This window comes from Gallus gallus, chromosome 1 (genome assembly GCF_016699485.2).
Source record: "Gallus gallus isolate bGalGal1 chromosome 1, bGalGal1.mat.broiler.GRCg7b, whole genome shotgun sequence".
Taxonomy (NCBI): Eukaryota; Metazoa; Chordata; class Aves; order Galliformes; family Phasianidae; genus Gallus; species Gallus gallus.
In genome coordinates, this window is record NC_052532.1 from 192,710,274 (window position 1) to 192,728,638 (window position 18,365).

Below are 18,365 nucleotides of genomic sequence, written 5' to 3' on the forward strand. Positions count from 1 at the left end.
GCCATTTTGAGGTTCCATCTGTTATGTAGCTCAAATAAAACAGAAAGCACACAATACGAGATCTGCACTGAAAAAGAAATCCCATGAAGTGATGAAACTGGCAGAAGAAACATGGGTAAAGTCATAAGACTGGGTGAAAAAGGACCTTGAGTTGTCTCTGGTCCAATGGCTGCACAAGGCTGAAATTAAACCAAGTTACTTGGGGCTTCCTTAATTTAAACACAGCTTCCAGAAGAGCGTGCCCAATGATTTTCCCAAAGAGATACTGACAAAACTAGCTGCCCAGGATCATCCTTGATTTTTTCAAGATGTGCAAGGACAAATATCCAACCATGCCCTAGAAAGCAGATAGTGAAATGGAATATAAGCAAAGAACTGCATCCGCCATCTTAGCTTCACACTCTGAACTGAGTAAACTGCAAACAAAAACATAACAAAAAGCAGAGCTCAGGATGAAAAGAAGTCACCTTGGGCTCTGCTTGAATCTAATCTTCATCATCTGTACTGCTCAGAGGTGTTATAACATATTTCTCTTCTGTGTTGTTTTTTTTTTTTTTCTTTAATTAGGACTCAATTCAATTGAAGTCTATCCAATTACTTCTAAATCAATTCATTCCCCTATCCCTTCCAGCAGCAGATTTCCAGTAAAGGCTCCTTGGTATTTTTTTTCTTGTTTGCAGAATGCAGTATCAGACCCTACACCCCAGATCATACATAGCTGTGAAAACATAGATCTGAGATGCACCTTACCTTTAGGGAATCTTGGTAATAAATTCAGCACATTCTCTGCAGTGACTTTTGGATTATTTCATGCTATATAGCTTGATAAATACCACTGGAGGAGGAAAAAATATCCCACCATCCAAAGGAAGGCGGATTAATAAAGTGATTTCTTCTTAATTAAAAAGAAAAGGAAATAATGATCTACTTTTCTAAATTCTCTGGAGGTCTGGAAGTACAGAAACAAGAGTCACCTTTTACTGACCTTAACTCCTGCTCAAACAGTTTCTTTTATGTCAGCCAAGACATCGCTATTCTTCTTGCTGCATCCTCCAGGCAGTCAGGCAATTAGGGTTCAATCCTGCAGGATGCTGAGCTGCTGCAGGATGGAGGTGACTGCACACAGTACCTTCCTAGAGCACAACACTCTGCTCAGCAGCATTCTATGAAATTTCTATGAAATTTGCCATGATTTGGTATACTTTTTCAAAGAAACTGCTGCCACACACCTTCTTAAGTCTGTTCTCTGGGACCATCAAAGCAGTTTTCAGTTCTAATGATTTATTATTATTATTTTTATTTTCCTGCAGGGACCATGTGTCTCCTTAGTCATAGTAATGGAGATACTTTTGGTCTGAAGTACCTGCCCATCCATCCTGTCAAGGAGGAGAAACAGACTGCAGCTCATCGATACCATACCCAATAGATGCAGCTTGACCAGCAGGTATTAAATAGTCACAGACAGTCCCTCTCATCATTTCCCTATGACTTTTTTATATTAAGGGCTCTCTAAATCATAGAATCAGAGTGGCCTACGTTGGAGGGGACTTTAAAGATGATCTAGTTTCAATCCCCTGCAGTGGGCAGGGTTGCTGATGATCAGCCCAGGCTGCCCAGGGCCCCATCCAACCTGGCCTTGAGCAACTTCAGGGATGGGGCACCCACAGCCCTCTGGGCAGCCTGTGTCAGTGAATAGCTATGTTCTAGTGAATAACTATGAAGAAACTGCAATTTCCCTACAGAGCTGGAAATCATCAAAGGCCCTCAATACAGCTACCATATCCCCAACTCTTATGTCAATGTGATTATGGCTTACACATCCAGTTATACTCTTAATTAAGCTGGGATCTAGTTATTCTGGCTAAATCACCTGAGCTAATGGAATTGACGTGCCTCCAGAGCTGTCTGTGCACACCTCAAGCACTCACAATGACTTAATGCTGCAGTTGCTTTCTACAATCCACTCAATGACACAATTGCTGCTTCCCTCACTGCCTTCTTAATTATTCCACATCCTGCTACTCATTACATGAAGCCTTAGCCTCCCTTCTTTATTTGTGTTATAATAACTTCTGGAGGCTTCAGCTGAAATCGTATTGATAGGACAAGAGGTCATAGCTTTAAGTTGTGCCAGGGGAGGTTCAGATTGGATGTGAGGAATAATTTCTCCTCCAAAATGGTGGTAGTGCAGTGGCACAGCTGCCCAGGGGAGTGGAGGAGTCACCATCCCTGGGGTTGTCCAAGAACCGTGGGGATGTGGGGACATGGTCAGTGGGCACGGTGAGGTGGGTTGGGCTTGAGAATCTTACTGGTCTTTCCAACCTTAATGATTCTATGATTCTCTGTCCAACTGCCAACAGATTGTATTTATATGGGAATGTATGGAGAGGAACCTATGCTGTATTCAGAGCAGATAGCATTCATGCTGTTGCAGGACTGCAACATAAACTCAGAGCTAATAACTTCCCAAAAATGCAGCTAAATAGCCCTTTAGGAACCAAAGTGAGACTCTGCCCACCTGTGGTTATAGCAGAGAAAACTGCCAGTGCAGAAACCTGGCCAACTTTTTGCATGTAATTGCAATTGGCCTTTCTGAATTCACCTTCTCTTCTCAAGGAGATAACATTCTCTTCACTTCCCATCCCAAAGTGCTTTCCAGCGACAGCTTGCACTTGTGTTGCATGTCTCCAACTTGCTAAAGCTAATTAACTCTGCCTCACCCCAGTGGAGGGCCCTTGGTTTGAGGGGAGGCCTCATGGTGGCTGCAGCTCCTCACAGGGAGCGGAGGGGCAGCGCTGATCTCTGCTCTCTGGTGACAGAAAGTTCTCAAGGGAACAGCATGGAGCTGTGTCAGGGGAGGGTCAGGGTGTGAGGAAAAGGCTGTGCCCCAGAGGGTGGTGGGCATGGAACAGGCTGCCCAGGGCAGTGGGCACAGCCCTGAGCTGCTGGAGCTCAGGGAGCTTTGGGATCACATTATATGATTCTCTCAGCCTTCTGTACCTGACTCACCTTGGCCTTAATGGATGGACACCACTGCTGGCCTGGCAGCCCTACCTGGAAGCTGCTGTCTCAGCCACCCCACTCCCTTATTTCTCCCATGCTGCTCCTTCAGTCTCTTTGATGCATACAAACTCCCAGGTCTCTCCTCTTGCTTTCTGTTTCCTGCTGTTCGGCACTCAGTAGTTAGATTAAAAAAAGGCTTTGGCTCAATCTCAAAGCGATCGGTGCAGTAATGCCAAATAAAGCCGAAGGCCATGACATTTTATCCTCTCTATCTCCAGACTCCTCCCAGCTCTGTTCCTCCCCTCCAGACAACAGACACACACACACATCTCTAATAGATGCCAGCATCCTTTTCCAATAAAGCATCTCAAAATGCATGTCATCAGCCTTCATCCCCCGGGGTGACTGCAGGAAACGAGGCACAAGGAATTACATTTCTCTATCCCATTGCATCAGAAAACAGCAGCAAAGGCATAGAAAGCAGGACTTGGACCACCACTGACAAATCACTGGATTCATGGCTAAACCAGCACCAACCACAGACAAAAAAATAACTCACACTGCTTTTCAATCTTCTGAATACATTGGGCAACATATGCTGAAAAGCATTGTCCTGCCTGCATTAGGCAAAGTTTTCCCTGTTCTGTCTCTCCTCTTCATGTCCCCCGATGAACGTTTCTCTTTTCTTCTGCCACTAAAGACTTCTGCTTTCCTTCCTAGTCAGAGCTCTCAGCGAGGGCACTGCTCTCTGCATACAGAAGCACCCAGATCCCTCACTGACCTTCAGCCCGGTGTCCTTCCTATTATCATCCCCGGAGACTGTAAACACATCCACTCCGGAAGGCTTGTTGGGTTTTTTGGAGGTATTTATAGCATAAACATCACTCTTCTTTCTTCACATTTTTGTCTGCTTTTCTGTGTATGGAAACAGATCCCCTGGAAATAGCCCAAACAAAAGCCATGTCTTCTTCACCAAAGCATACCAGACCAACTGCTGCCAGCACTGGCTGAGAATCATCAAACACTGCCTAACTGCTCGGAGGTACACAGACCTCCAGTCTTTCTGGCAGTGCCTTCAGGAAATAAGGGATATGTCCCTCATTTTAGACATCAGTTTCTCCTGCATCCTGAGCCCTGAGCATTCCTCCTTTGAGCACTCCTTCTGTGTTTTGCCCCCTGAACCTCCTCCTGCTGAGCAGCCCAACCCCCAGGCAACTCCCTCTCTGAGCATCCTTCCTGCATCTGAAGCCCTGGGCATACCAACTCCTAAACAAACTCCTGCATTCTGAACTCCAAGCACCCCTCCCACTGAGCATCCCTCCTTGGAGCATCCCTCCTGCACGCCAAGCCCTGAGCACCCCTCCAGCATCCTGATGGCAAATATCCCTCTCTCTTAACATGCTGACCTCTGAACATCCCTCCTTTGTGTATCCTCCCCGTATCCTGATACATTGAGCATCCTGACCCCCAAGCATTCTTCCCTCTGAGTAGCCTAACCTGCAAATAACACCACTGCAGCTAGACCCCCAAGTATTCTTTCACATGAGCATCCCTATCTCTGACCATCTGCCTGAACACCCCTATTACATCCCTGTCTCTGAGCATTCCTCTTGCATCCCTTTCTTTGAACATCCTAAAATATCCCTCCCTCTTAGCTCCCCAGCCCCCGAGCATCCCTCTTTCAAGTATCCTTCCTGTATCCTGAGGCCCCAAGCACGCCGACTTCCAAACATCCCTCTCTCTGAGCAACCCGACCCACAGACAACTGTCCCACATCCCAACACCTAAGCATCCCTCCTGCATCCTTCCCTCTAAGCATTCCTTCTCCCAAGCAACTCTGAGCAACCCAGCTCCCCAGCATCTCAGCCCCTGACCATCCCTCCTTCAAGTATCCCTACCTCTGAGCAGCCCAAGCCCCGAACACCATTCCTGTATCCAGACTCCTGAGGATCCCTCCTGCATCCCTTCCCTGGAGCATCCCTCTCTGAGCACCCCCAAACACCAATCCTGCATCCCGATCCCCAAAACACTCCTCCTGTATCCCTTTCCTCTGAACATCCCTCCTGCATCCCTTCCCACAAGCAACCCTCTCTGAGCATCCCACTCCCCAAGCATTCCACTCCCATTCGAGTATCCTTTCTGTGTCTTGAAGCTCTGAGCATCCCAACCCCCAAGCATCCTTCTCTCTGTGAAGCCTGACCCCCGAGCCCCCCTCCTGCATCCTGACCCCTGAGCATCCCTCTCTATGAGCATCCCGACCCCAAACACCATCCAACATCCCAATCACTGAGCCCCCCTCCTGCATCCCTTCCCCGGAGCACCCCGCGCATCCCTCCCTCTCAGCATCCCGCACACCCCAACCCCTTCATCCCCTCCTACCCCTCTTTACCTCACGCCGGAGCCGTGCCCCGTCCTTCCCCTCTCGCTCCAGGCGGGCAGAAAGCCGCAGCCCCGCGGGCAGCTCCGGGGGCAGGGCGGAGAGAAGGGAACTACAACTCCCAGCGCTGGCCGCACCGGGATCCTGCGTTCGCCGCGCCCCCGCTTCCTCCTCCGCCTCCTGCGGGCCCGGGCGGGGACGGGGCTCGGGGCTCCGGGACCGCAGGTGGGTGCGGGGCTGCGGGGGGGGGGGGGGGAGCGGCGGGGAAGGGCTGGGGGCAGCCCGTCCCCGCCCCGAGAGGGGAAAGTGAGGCACGGCAGGGAGCGGGCAGCGGGAGAAAGGCTTTGGGATGTTCAGGTTTTGTGTAAATCGGTTTAACCTAGTTATTATTGTTAACAATGACATCGTTATTGGTACTATTAGGATTATTTATTATTGTTATTTTAGTACGTTGTGCTGCTTGCCGATAACTTGGGATATTCTCTGGTTCTGTCACCAGCTCAGGCTGCCCAGGGCCCCGTCCAGCCTGGCCTTGGGCACCTCCAGGGATGGGGCACCCACAGCTCTCTGGGCAGCAGTGCCAGGGTTGGCAACTGACGTGGACACTTAGATGAGATATTAGAAATCAGTGCAAAGCTTTACAGGGCTGACACGACTTGGGCTGGCTTGTGGGCTGCTGCCCTGCTGGCCATCTGCTTGTCAGCACAGCCTGTGGGTTTTGGGGTCATGAGTGCCTCATTTCAGCTTTTATCCTCTGGCACTTCACTGTGTTCCCCTCTGTCTTGTCCTCTTGGTCCTCCTTCAGCAGCTGTTACCTTCATTTCTTTTTCTTTCTCCCCAGCACCTGTGGATGCTATCATTCCTCATATCTCAGTATGAGCCTGACCTTTATTTTATAGTTTCTTCCCCCCACTCTTTGCCCATCAGCCATATTTCCATCTCCCTACCTCCTTCTCTTTGCCCCAGACTGTTCACTGCTTAGACCCAGAGAACCACATCCGTTTGCATTCACCTGCAGCCCTATGCCAGCAGCACCAGTCCGGAGCATCTGGCAGGAGATGCTCAGAACATCAGGGAGGTCCCCATCACTCAGAACAAGCCAGGGATGTTAGGAAGCTCACATTCAGGCTTCCCTTGTCATCTCATCGGCAGAATATTTCCACACTAACACAGCACAGTTAGAAAATAAAATCCAAGTCACTGTTGCCTGGCACTGCCACAAGCAGCAGATCGATAGGGATGCTTCCTGTAAGGAGGGGTGAGCTGGCATTTCCTGCCCTGTGCCTGCTGGGAGTTGGAGTCCTCTCCTGCAGCTCGGTGACAGAGCACTGTGATGCCTCAGCCAAATGTCTAGAATGAGGTGGGGTAGACTTCCATCTTGCAGCCGTGGGAAGGAAAACATGAGGTTTTCCTCTGTAGGATTGCTAGAAGGAAGCACACAGTTTGTAGAGTCCACATTGCAGAGAGCTGAGGATCAGCTGGGATTGGTGAGTGTGCATCAGTGGTACACTAAGGGTGGGTTAAGCACCTTGTCACAACACATTTTGTCCCAAATCCTTCTTTAAACCCAGCTCTCACCTGCCTACTGACTCTCACAATGGAAGCACTGAACTGAGGTTTTTAATTTAATTTTTCTTTTCTAAATACTTTCTATTTTATTTCCATCCTCCGGATGCTGTTCTTACGTATTTTTTTTTCTCCTATCATGACTTCCACGCATCAAGCTCTCTTTGCTGTAGTGCCCATAACACAAATTTCCAGCTAATGGTCTTTTTCTGTTGCAAAACCATCCCTTTGAGAAAGGACTGGGGACAAAATGGCTCTCCAGATATGGCCATAGCAAGTGCTATACGTCCGCTGCCTCCACCTGTGCCCAGACCCAGATTTTGCAGCTTAATGACCATTTTTACTGCGGTGTTTTGTGGAAATTGGGATTTTTTACCTCAAACCAAAGTGCTCTGCTGTAGTCAGATGTGCTGGAGCAAAGCGACTGTTGGGGGCTGGGAACAGAGCCCAGCACCAATGGAGCACTATGCCTGTGGCTGATTATCTATGTGACATTAATGCACTCTAACAAAGCAGGCTGGGGCCCAGTGCTGGGAACAACCATCTTCTCTGATCAGACTCTACCTGAAGTCTCTCACAACCACACATGTGCTCGGATACTTTTTTTCCCATCCCTCCTTTTTTAGCTGTAATCAATTGGGCTGCTCACAATGCAAAATCGCTTCCTACAGCGCATTACCTGGCCAGATCCACTCAACATTTATCCAGACACTATGGCTCTCAGCAGCTCTCCTGGGCAATGCTCAGAAGCCAGGGAGGTTTTTAGTCTGGCTCCTTCTCCTTATGCTTAGCAGAAATGGTCCCTGTTTTGCTTTAATGTTATTGCCACTTAGGCTCTCCTTCTTGTGCCCATCTGAATAATTCATCTCCTGGTTTTGCTGTGTGTGTGCTTTGCCTCTTGCTGTTACTCCGCAGCTCTTTCTTAACTAAGCTGCATGTTTCACTGTCTTAAAGATGGGTTTCCAAAGTTTTGGTATGAAAGGGTGTTTTATAGGTTGGGTACTGAAGGATACACTGTACCTGTGACCAATTGCTGCTGCTTTTCCTTCCCTTCCTCACTCCCAATAAATACTTGTGCTTAGGTTTACTTCTCAAGGAAATCAAGGCTTTGCTGCATGTTCTCCCAAATAAAAACTTCATTTTGTTTTCTATTTAGTATCTTTTGTATCTTTTCCCTCCCCTGCCAGTAATTACAGCTTTGGCTAAACTAGTGCTATCTTCATTTTGTTAATGCAGAGACAGCTTTCTTCAAATCTTCAGTGAGACTCTTAAACAGAAATGGACATGCAGTCTCTTCCACGTTCCATCAAATTGTTGTTTTGGGGTAGACTGTTTTTAATGGGAATGACCAAAATTAACAGTTTTGATCTGGGTAAGCAACAGAAAGGCTCACATTAAAAAATGACTTTTCCTCTACTTTATATACATACACATATATATCTGTTTCTTAGGGATAAGGCCTTTGGGTTTTGGTTGTCGGTTTCTTTTCTGAAAGCTACATATACTTACAACTTCAGAGTTTACATCAGCCTCCTCTTTCTGCCTAAAAAGGATAAGCCACGGCTGTACTCATTTTTCAGTGCTTAATACTTAGCAGTATTTGTGCCATTTGTGCCATTTTTCCTTATGGAGGCACATCACGAGCGATGCATTTCTGGATGACCACCACACACTGGTGGGTTTTTTGCCAAGTTGGGTGAAAAAGGCACTCAGTTAAATAATAGATGCAGAATTTTATTTATTAGCTAATTAAAGCATTTTAAAACGTGATGAATGCAGAAGAGGGGAAATTAGCTTGTCCAAAGCTATTTTACATTTAAAATTATTAAACAGAGGAAGTGCTGCAGATTATGGAGGTACCAAACTGGTAGCTATAACTATGTGAAGATGTCAGTAAGTGAAAATGAGTGGATTTTGTCATTTCCCACAGTTTCACAGATGTAATCTAGTGTTATGGGTTATTATGTGCTTTCAGAGTGATTTGTGTCCAGGTGCATTTGAATACAGATGTAACTTGGTGTTCAGGTGTACTGGAACACAAGTCACCCTAAAAGCATGTAATACCGGTGCTCATTGGCCAAATTCACATCTTCAGGTCTCAGATTAAATCTCAAAGTGATCTAATCTGAATGGACTTGAAGTACTGCTTTGGGAGCAGCTACACAGAAGTCTTTACTGTAATTCTCTGCTTCCAAGAATCATAACCCAGTTTGTACTTGTACCCGTGACTGCAGATTGTAGCCACCTACACCCACGTTTTTGGATCAGAATAAACTTGAGAGCGTACTGAGTTTGAAATGAAAGTCTGCATCTTACCACTGAACTTCCAGGCCATCCAGTGGCCTTCAGGTGGCAACCAAAGGAGGGGAACATCTCCCTGCAAGTGACCAAGGCTTGGCAGAGAGCCTGAGAAAACTGCTGTGGTGCAGATAAGCAGGCTTGGGCTCAGTAATCTGAAAATATGACCTGTGAAGAAAGAACAGAAAGAAAAAAAAATGGGTCACTGAGTCTGAAACAGCAGAAGAGGGAAGAAATGAGCATGGCCTTTGGGGTCATTGTCAGTGCTACTTCTACAGCTTGCATTATCTGCAGGGAGATGCTTCTGTTCTTGTATGAAACTTGAAAATAATCCATTTGGGGCTGTTTTTTGTGTCAGATTGTGTTTGCAGAAAAACTTTCACAGGCATATTGCAAGTTCTTAGGGGAAACACTTGCCACCTGTACCACAGAATAAGATCAGTTGAAGCCTATATATGATCGGTTTAAACAGCTCTTGACTCTAAATTGGGTAGAAGCCTTCAAGAACGGGAAGTGTGCTGAGAACAGAGTGCCATAGGGAGTTCAACACTGAAATGAGTTTGTTTCCCAGAGTGTTTTTGGCTGAGCTTAGTAACAAGGATGGTCTTTTGTCTGGGGTGGAGGGGGTGCTGTGTTGGTCTACGTGTGCACCTTTGTCAATTGTATTGGTTACTGGGGGCTTACACAGGCAAAGCATTCAGAGGATTTATAGAGTTGATTATTTCCCTTAATTACTATGCACTGACATGCACACAGTGTGCTGAGGGCTAACACAGGCTAAAGAAGAAAGGGGAATGTTAAACTAGAAGTGAAATAAAGATTCTCCTTCAACTCGTTCATTAGCTGATTTAGTGTGGATGAGTTTTTCATAGCAAAATGGGCTTGCTGTCTAAAGGTGTAGTTGTTCTAGGGTGCTATTACCACCATTATTCAGGTTTAGCAGCCATAAAGGAATCAATATTACAGCACAAGATGATGTTCTTCCAGTCTGTATTCTGCTGTGACTATGAAACTGATAACAGTCTTATCTTGTCTATGATTGATCTATAACCAGTTAGGAAAATGCCTGCATGTAAACTTAATTTTAAGAGAGCTGTCGGGCTGCTTTCTGTGAAATGACCATAGCTAATAAGGCAAGAGCTACCTCGTATCTCTGCAAACAAGCACTGATGGGCTTCCTGTTGTTTTTAGTCAACTGTAAACAGTAAAACTGGGAATGAACTGTTGATGGGTTTGGATTCAGTGAGCAAGGAGAAACAGATATGAAATGGAGCAGCCATATTTGCAGGTCTTCAGCTAACAGGAATGAGAGCACAGCTTCTCAGCGCAGCTAAGCTGGTTTGCAATAGAAAGTGCCTCCCTCCTCTTCCTTTGCACCAGCCCTGGCATTCATGTGGTTCCAAGATGTAGCAGAAATGTATTCTGAATAGAAAATGAGGGAGGTTGCTCTCTAAACAGGTTCAGTGTTGGGTCACATAAGTGCCAGAGATGATTTAAGAGATAAGGGAAGTGTGGTGGAGAGCAAAGGGAGGTGCGTTGTTTCCAGAAGCAGTGATGCTTAACTGCATCATAAAAACACATCCTGAGTTCGTCTCAGCTGACTGCAGAGGAGCTGCACAGAAGCTACGTCAACTAAGGATACAGTCCCAATTAATTAAGAGATGTTTTCTAAGGTAAAGCGCATTGGAAGGAGAAAGCTTGATGTGTTTATTTTTTACTGAATGGAACTGCAAAGAACCAGGGAGCTCACTGGCTCCCTGGTAAGATGATTGCACACCAATGTGTCTTTGAGGATTCTGCTGCAACAGCTTTGTTGCTTTAATTAAAATTTGAGATATCATGGAAGATGTTGGGATGTGTCTGGTTCTTATTCTGCCCTTATTTTCCCCCTGTTCATGAGGGAGATGGGAATGGTTGAGTCCAGGATAGTCTGGATAGACCGACTGGAAGTCAGTCATTTTCTGCTGTAGGCACCTGTGGGAGAGATTTCACATTTAGCACGACTGTAAAGGTATAGAAGACTCATGATTTCTGGCAGTAAACTGAATGAAACAAAGCCCCGATAAAGACTATTAGGAGAAGAGATGCTTATTCTCACGCTACAGCCTCCAAAAATATTTCCCCATTTCTAATTTCAAAGATAAATTATTGCCATGTAGTTACCCATATATATACAGAAACCTTTTTTCCCTGTAGTTTAACCTTTTCAACCATGCTGGATGTTTTTATTTTTTTAATTTTTTTTTTTAGAATTAGTCGCAGCATCGTGACTTTTCCACCATGTCAGAACCCATCACACTCAATGTTGGAGGAAAACTTTATACCACCTCTCTGTCCACCTTGACTAGCTTTCCAGACTCCATGCTGGGGGCCATGTTTAGTGGGAAGATGCCAACCAAGAAGGACAGCCAAGGCAACTGCTTTATTGACAGAGATGGAAAAATCTTCCGCTATATCCTGAACTTCTTGAGAACTTCTCACTTGGACCTCCCTGAAGACTTTCAGGAAATGGGCTTACTTCGAAGGGAGGCAGATTTCTATCAAATTCAGCCTCTGATTGAGGCCTTGCAGGAGAAGGAGGTGGAGCTGTCTAAAGCAGAGAAGAATGCCATGCTCAACATCAGTCTCGATCAGAAGACCCAGACTGTTCACTTCACCGTTCGAGAAGCACCCCAGATATACAGCCTGTCTTCCTCCAACATGGAAGTGTTCAGCGCTCACATCTTCTCCACTTCGTGTTTGTTCCTGAAGCTTCTTGGTTCCAAACTTTACTACTGCTTCAATGGAAACCTCTCTTCAATATCCAGCTACCTGCAGGACCCCAACCATTTGACCTTGGATTGGGTTGCAAGTGTGGAAGGTCTTCCGGAAGAGGAGTACACGAAGCAGAACTTAAAGAGACTCTGGGTAGTGCCAGATAATAAGCAAATCAATAGTTTCCAGGTATTTGTGGAAGAAATGCTAAAAATAGCCGTGAGTGATGGTTTCTGCATAGATTCTTCTCATCCACATACTTCAGATTTCATGAATAATAAGATTATTCGCCTAATTCGATACAAGTAGGAATGTTCTTTCCTTATGATGCCATCATGGAGATAACACAGGTTAAGTGTTTCCCTTTAAAACACACTTACAGCCTAATTCAGAATCATGCTTACCTGGATTAAGAGTCACTAACAGGGAGATGATTTTCCTTTAATGTATTTACCAATACAGTCTTTCAGAATATGTCTATATTCTAAATAGAAGGAATATTGTCTAGCACCTGAATTAAGGATTGGTTCTGTCTCAGCCTCCACCTCTAACCTGCCGTACAACTGTGGGGAAAATCACTTATCTGCTTACTGCATTTTCCAGATGAAAAATGGGAATGATCCTTAACCTGTAACGTACGGTTGATGGGAATGTTCAGTTAGCAAGGTTTGGAAAATGTCTGGAGATCAGATGTGGTAAAGAAAGCCACAGAGACATAATGAGATCAGGTGTGCTGAAGGAAGCCACAGAGCCACAGTGCAGCAGAAGACAGTCCAGAAGGGCACATTTTCCTTATCTTTGCCATATCACCTGGGCAGAGGACCCAAGAAGCTTGTTTCAATTCATGGAGAAGAAGCCTCTCCACGTGGACACATTGAATCTAGCTGTAAAGTACACACTGCCAGTGAGTAGAGGATCCTGTCTGTTCTGTTGCCATCTGAAAATGACTTACTTTTTTTTCCTGAACCCTGTGAGGAAACCACTGCTGTTTTCTGCTTTCAGGGAAGCCATGGTTGAATGATGTGACTGACTCTGCAAACAACCAAGAAAGCTGCAATAGAGAGAAGGACGTTTTTACAAACTGAGAAGATTGTGTCTGTTGGGGAACTTTGCTTTGGATGCTCTTAAACCTTGACATTTTCATTCCAAAGGCATCCAAGACAACTATTCCTTTTCTTTCTCCTACAACGCTGTGTTTGTCTCGAGGATGCTCCCAGAAACACTCTCTGAGGTGATGACAGATTTAGAGGGACGACGTCCTCAAATATCATCTGATTGGTTGGGTTTCTTCTGACTGGATATGACCTTCTCTTGGGAAGTTTCCCTTCAGTGGTGCCTGGAGCTTATGGGAGGGCCTTTAGGTAGGGTGGATTCCATCTGAAAGGACTACTTTTCCATCATGGTCTCTACTACTTTTAATTACAAAAGTAGAGGTTCAGTTTTTCAACCCCTGTACACTGAGCCATTTTTTACACCACTGTGAAATGCCAGACTGTAGGGCACCATTTTACCTTCTTGCTTGGCTATAGTGTCCAGTTGTCAGAGAGATAAGGCAGTGGGAAACAAGGGGTGATGACAGTGGTCATGCCCTTTCCTAAAAGCCTGATCCTTGTTATGATGAAGATCATAGTCCCCTAGCTGCATGTTAGCTCTAGATACCACTTTTGCCACATTCAAGGTGGTTCATTCTTCAGCTAATTATTTTTAAAAGTATCTTAGCTGTCTTTCCTTACTCACATTGCTACGTATGCATGAGAGACCTTCCAGAACATTTCCCACTCCCTCACGTGAGATAGAAGGGAAACTGCAATAACCAACTTTAGTGTTTATTATTTTATTGCTTCTTAGCACAGAGCTGCAAAGCTCAATATTGCTCTTGTTCTTCCTTTTCCCAAAGCAGCTAGACTGTTGTTACGTTAAGCTGATCCATGATGAGAAAAAAAAACCTCATTAATATTGTTCTAAAAAAACTGTGAGATATATTCCCACTGTCCGAAGCTGTACTGCATGAATAACACAAATCAGCATGCTGATGGTAAAAATACTCATTCTGTAGCTATTGGCAGCCTGTTATAAATCTCCTTCCCTGTCTACCTTGGTGCAAGACTCACCAGCATGATGGTGGAAGCGAGACCATGTTGTTAGGCCGTACTGACTGGGATTGAAGTCCAAAAAACCATTAAGCCTAGCCAGTTTTTGTGAATTTTGAGGATCAGAAGCAGGATGCTGTGGCCAAATTTCAACTTTCAACTTTTCTGCCTTTAGTTGCATTAGGAAGAACTCTCTTTTCCCCATTCCTGCCCTCAATTATGAAGCAAGAGTAACATACTCCAGGAAATGCGGCATGCCACTGACAAAGCAGAGCAACACAAATGTGAATCCTATTTCTGCTGAGAGATTGACAGTCAATTGGACATTAACAGTTATCATATATGCAGATGTTATTATTATGATCTGTAAAATACCATTCATGAACTCTCTTTCATCAAATCTATGCCTTCAAACAGATATGCCTTTGCTGAACTTATGACAAGAGCTTTGGGGGGATGTCGATAGTACTATTTTTTTAACTCAAGCCTTTGAGAGTATATTTTAAATGATCTGTAACAGCAGTTCTTGAATGTCAGGACTAAATGAATAATTAGCTGTAATAATTAGTTTGCTCTTAGCTTGAGTTTATCCAGGGGCAAGAGCAATGGGCTAAAAAGGGGGGTGAAATCTGTTCTGGAATCCTTGAACCCATCAGCTTATTATGCAAACAGTGGACCACTTGAATCCACATTTGTCTGTGCTCAGATCACTGAAGTAGGCAAAGGTATCACTGACCACAAATCTCTATCATTTATTAATATGCAGAGATGCAAAATTTCCAGCCAGTGTAAAGATACCAATGAAAACCGGCCTTCGGAGGAATAGAAAAGCTTCAAATGCTTCAAAATTGTTGAGGAGAATAAACATCTTTGAGAATTAGACACTATGTATAGTAGCACAGCAGTTCTGTGTGCTACCAAGTATGTGAAATAAGTGGTAAGTGAATCAGCTGGGATTGCAATCAAACGTATGTTATATAAATACAGCTGCTATTTCAAACAACATGCTAAGCTAAATTTATAGCTGTACCCTAATTTTGCACTCTGTGAGTTATGTTGTAATGACTGTTTATAGGAATGTTCTCTCTCCAAAGTATTTCTTTGCCTGTTATCTAGATAGCGAGCTTTTGTTTACCTTCTGTTTCAGAGCCCTGGAGGTAACTTGTTTTTCTGTCACCAATCTACAGCACTGATGATTCTTGTTCTCAACCTGTCCTGGGTTAAAGAAAAGTGAACATGCACAAAGCTATAGTGTGTGCTTAGGGTACATCACAACCCCATTGCTAGTCATGAAAAGCACTTGAAATGTATTAGCAGTAACAACTACAAATCAGTTCACTGTTGGAGTGGAATACTTTCTCTCAGAACAGACTTCTTATTTTTCCTAGTAAGGGCCTTAAAACAAGGAAAGAATCTAGCAAGCTTTTTTCCTGTCTAGATTGAAGTAAGTTTTTTTCCACATCTCAGAGCCTATCCACTGTTCTGATTCTCCTATCAGCCTGTCTCTCTTAACATTTCCATCCACAAAATGAGGCTGACCTGCACTTTATTTTTTTTAAATGGCCTAAATGCTGGCAGAACCACTGGATAGAGAGATCAATCGTTTTCAGAGCAGAAAAACACCAGAGTTAGGGCAGATGATAAATAACTTACTAGTTTGAATGTAATGGCAGTTACACACATGGGCATGTACATGGCACAGTGGGATTTCTTAGATGACAGAAAGAATATTCTAAAACATCTTAGTGGAATCCAGACAGAATCACTCGTGGGTTTCTCTTGTATGTTTTTTGGCTTGATATCTCTAAATTGTCTAATAATACCCAATAATAGTGAAGGGACTGAAACCATGCCTAAACACTAAAATGTCTGATGAATGCTGCTGTTGTTAAAAATCATTAGGAGACCATGAGATGCGTGTTTGTTCCTACAGGTGATGGTAGGGGAATAAAAGAAACTGGTGTAGAAAGTTAGACTTGGAAGAATTCTTAAGTTAACAAGAAATCCAGGATTTAGAAGGAGAGCATAGAGACTCTAGATGTGACATCTGTTCAGGACAACAAAAAAAGGTAAGCAAGGTACAAATGGAGACAAAGATTTTATTATGGAGGAAGACTGCAATTAGAATGACTCATTGGTCCTCTTCAGTTTTAATCTCCTGTTATGCAACTAAAATATTGGCCGTGCCAAGAGTAATTCCAGTACCATGTCAGAAGTAGACAGCTTTGCTAAATTTGCATGTGCTTTCAATCACCAAACATATGCACTGCTGTAGTTGTCCATATTTTAACTTGGTTGCTGAATATAAATTTCTGCTTGAGCTCACTGTCCGTAAATCTCGGCAGTCAATCAGAATGACTCCCATTCCAGAAAAGGAAAGGCTGGAGGGGTCTGTATGTAATGTTCAAGGGAGTAATAAACACTGCCTTCAGCCCTTGCCAGGAAGAAATCTATGACCTTCTGACACTTCACAGATAAATGGAGAAGTTATTAAGACTTCTTGTGAGAGTTTCGTTTTCACCTCGTACCTTTGAACTTGGTATCACTGCTTGGAGTTGCAGTGTTTTTGGAAATATTTAACTGTCCTGGTTGGTGAGCCATTCTGTAATGGTTCCCTTATCCACACACTGTTGGCCAGAAATATGCAGGCAATAAGCACTGCTAGTATGTGACCCCCCCCCCATTAAAAGTCTCATATGTGAATTAGTACATGAGGTCACGCAGGTATTCTGTGTGAGAAGGGCTGGATCGAGCATAAATGTGCAGATCATGCTCTCGGATTCACTCAGGATAATAAAAGGGATGGTTTTCCTATGGATTCAGAAAAACAAAAACAAACAAAAAAAAGGAGCTACATGGCTGCATGGAATGAATAATTCCTTTTCTTTTCCTCCTGCCATTCTCCCACCTCTTATTTTCTTATTTCTACTCCTACCTGTTGGATTTTTTTTGTTGAATACAACTTAGTTCCTGATTCACTAAAAAGCCATACTTTTGAATGAATGCTTTTTGAAAGGTGTCAAAAGTTGGGTTTTGTTTCTTATCACTCTCACAGACAACCTATGGGATATCACATTTAAAAATCTGGTTGCATTTCTCTGCCTGTAACTCTTCTGTGAACTGTTACTAATATAGGTTTTAGAAGACAATAAATAAAATGTGAATGAAGCAGTAGATGGTCTGCCTGACATGCATTTTCATGCAGCAACATCTGCTGAATCTGCAGTTTTTACTCTTAAGACTTTTAATAGTTTGTCATTGCAATGCTTACCAAGAAGTCTCTGTAACTAAGAATCATAGGAAGCTCACAAAAAATATGAAGTTCGATGTAGAAGAGACCAGATCAATGTAACAATCCTTCAATAATCCAAGCCATTCTCAATGTCATTCGTGTCTTCAAACATCTATAATGCAGAGATTCAAAACATACATTTTTGAACAAATCTTCATATATCCATACAGCCTCACTGTGGCCTCATCACCCAACATTACATCCCCCAGGCTCAACGCCACCCAAACCCACTTCTGGTCCTACACCACCCAACCTCACGTCAGTCAGGTCTACCATCACCCAACCTCACTGCTGGAGCCACAAGAGTCAACCCCACACCCAGCCCCACACCATCCAATGCCATACATGACCTCATAACACCCAGCACAAATCTCAACCCCACAACATTCAATGTCCCTCTCAAATTCAACAGGGTAAGATGCATGAGGAGCTGCTGAATTCCCTTGGATTCTTCAGCCCAGGGAATCATAGAATCACAGAATGGCTTAGGTTGGAAGGGACCTTAAAGGTCATCCAGTTCCAACATGCCACCCACCAGCTCACTGTGCTCAGGGTTCCATCCAACCTAGCCTCGAGCACCTCCAGGAATGGGGCACCCACAGCTCTCTGAGCAGCAGTGCTAGGGCCTCAACAATCTCTGAGTAAAGAATTTCCTATTTGCCTGTATTTCCCTTCCTTTAGTTTAAAGCCATTCCCCGTTGTCCTGTCACTATCAGACCATGTAAAAAGTAGGGCCCCTCCCTGCAAGTAATGAAAGGGCATACTGAGGTCTCCCCAGAGCCTTCTCTTCTCCAGGCTGAACAAGTCCAATCCCCTCAGCCTTTCTTTCTTCTCTCTCAGCGAGGTGCTCCAGACCTATGTGCATGTTTGTGGCCCTCCTCGACCCACTCCAACAGCTCAGCATTCTTCTTGTGCCAGGCTGGGACACAGTACTCCAGATGGGGCCTCACAAGGGCAGATAAGAGGGAGACAACTCCCTCCCTTC

The 18,365-nt window shown here is 44.5% G+C and overlaps 2 protein-coding genes across 8 annotated transcripts in view; one reads left to right on the forward strand and one right to left on the reverse strand.

The window, feature by feature from the left end:
• Positions 1–5,509, reverse strand: part of USP35 (ubiquitin specific peptidase 35) — a 28,053-nt gene extending 22,544 nt beyond the window's left edge. For 3 of the 6 annotated variants that reach the window (XM_040704577.2, XM_040704572.2, XM_040704551.2), the window contains exons 1-2: positions 5,393–5,509; positions 3,785–3,939 (exon numbers count right to left, since the gene is read on the reverse strand). The gene's annotated coding sequence lies outside the window, so the exon portion shown is untranslated. The remainder of the gene's footprint in view (positions 1–3,784; positions 3,940–5,392) is intronic. The other 3 variants (XM_417222.8, XM_025146936.3, XM_015280871.4) reach the window with 1 other exon arrangement.
• Positions 5,510–5,555: 46 nt separating this feature from the next.
• On the forward strand, positions 5,556–17,262 carry KCTD21 (potassium channel tetramerization domain containing 21). 2 transcript variants are annotated; one of them, XR_211436.5, is made up of 3 exons: positions 5,556–5,605; positions 11,495–12,902; positions 13,001–17,262. XR_211436.5 is itself a non-coding variant. In XM_004938933.5 (2 exons), exon 2 carries the CDS (start codon positions 11,525–11,527, stop codon positions 12,305–12,307), a length of 783 nt encoding a protein of 260 aa, XP_004938990.1. In that variant the 5' UTR covers positions 5,556–5,605; positions 11,495–11,524; the 3' UTR covers positions 12,308–17,262. The 2 variants fall into 2 exon arrangements, 1 of the variants encoding a protein (XP_004938990.1); XM_004938933.5 differs by having other exon boundaries at positions 11,495–17,262.
• Positions 17,263–18,365: the final 1,103 nt, after the last annotated feature.

Coding starts and splice junctions, on each gene's coding strand:
- KCTD21 (XM_004938933.5), top strand. CDS start 11,525: ATGTCAGAACCCATCACACTCAATGTTGGAGGAAAACTTTATACCACC.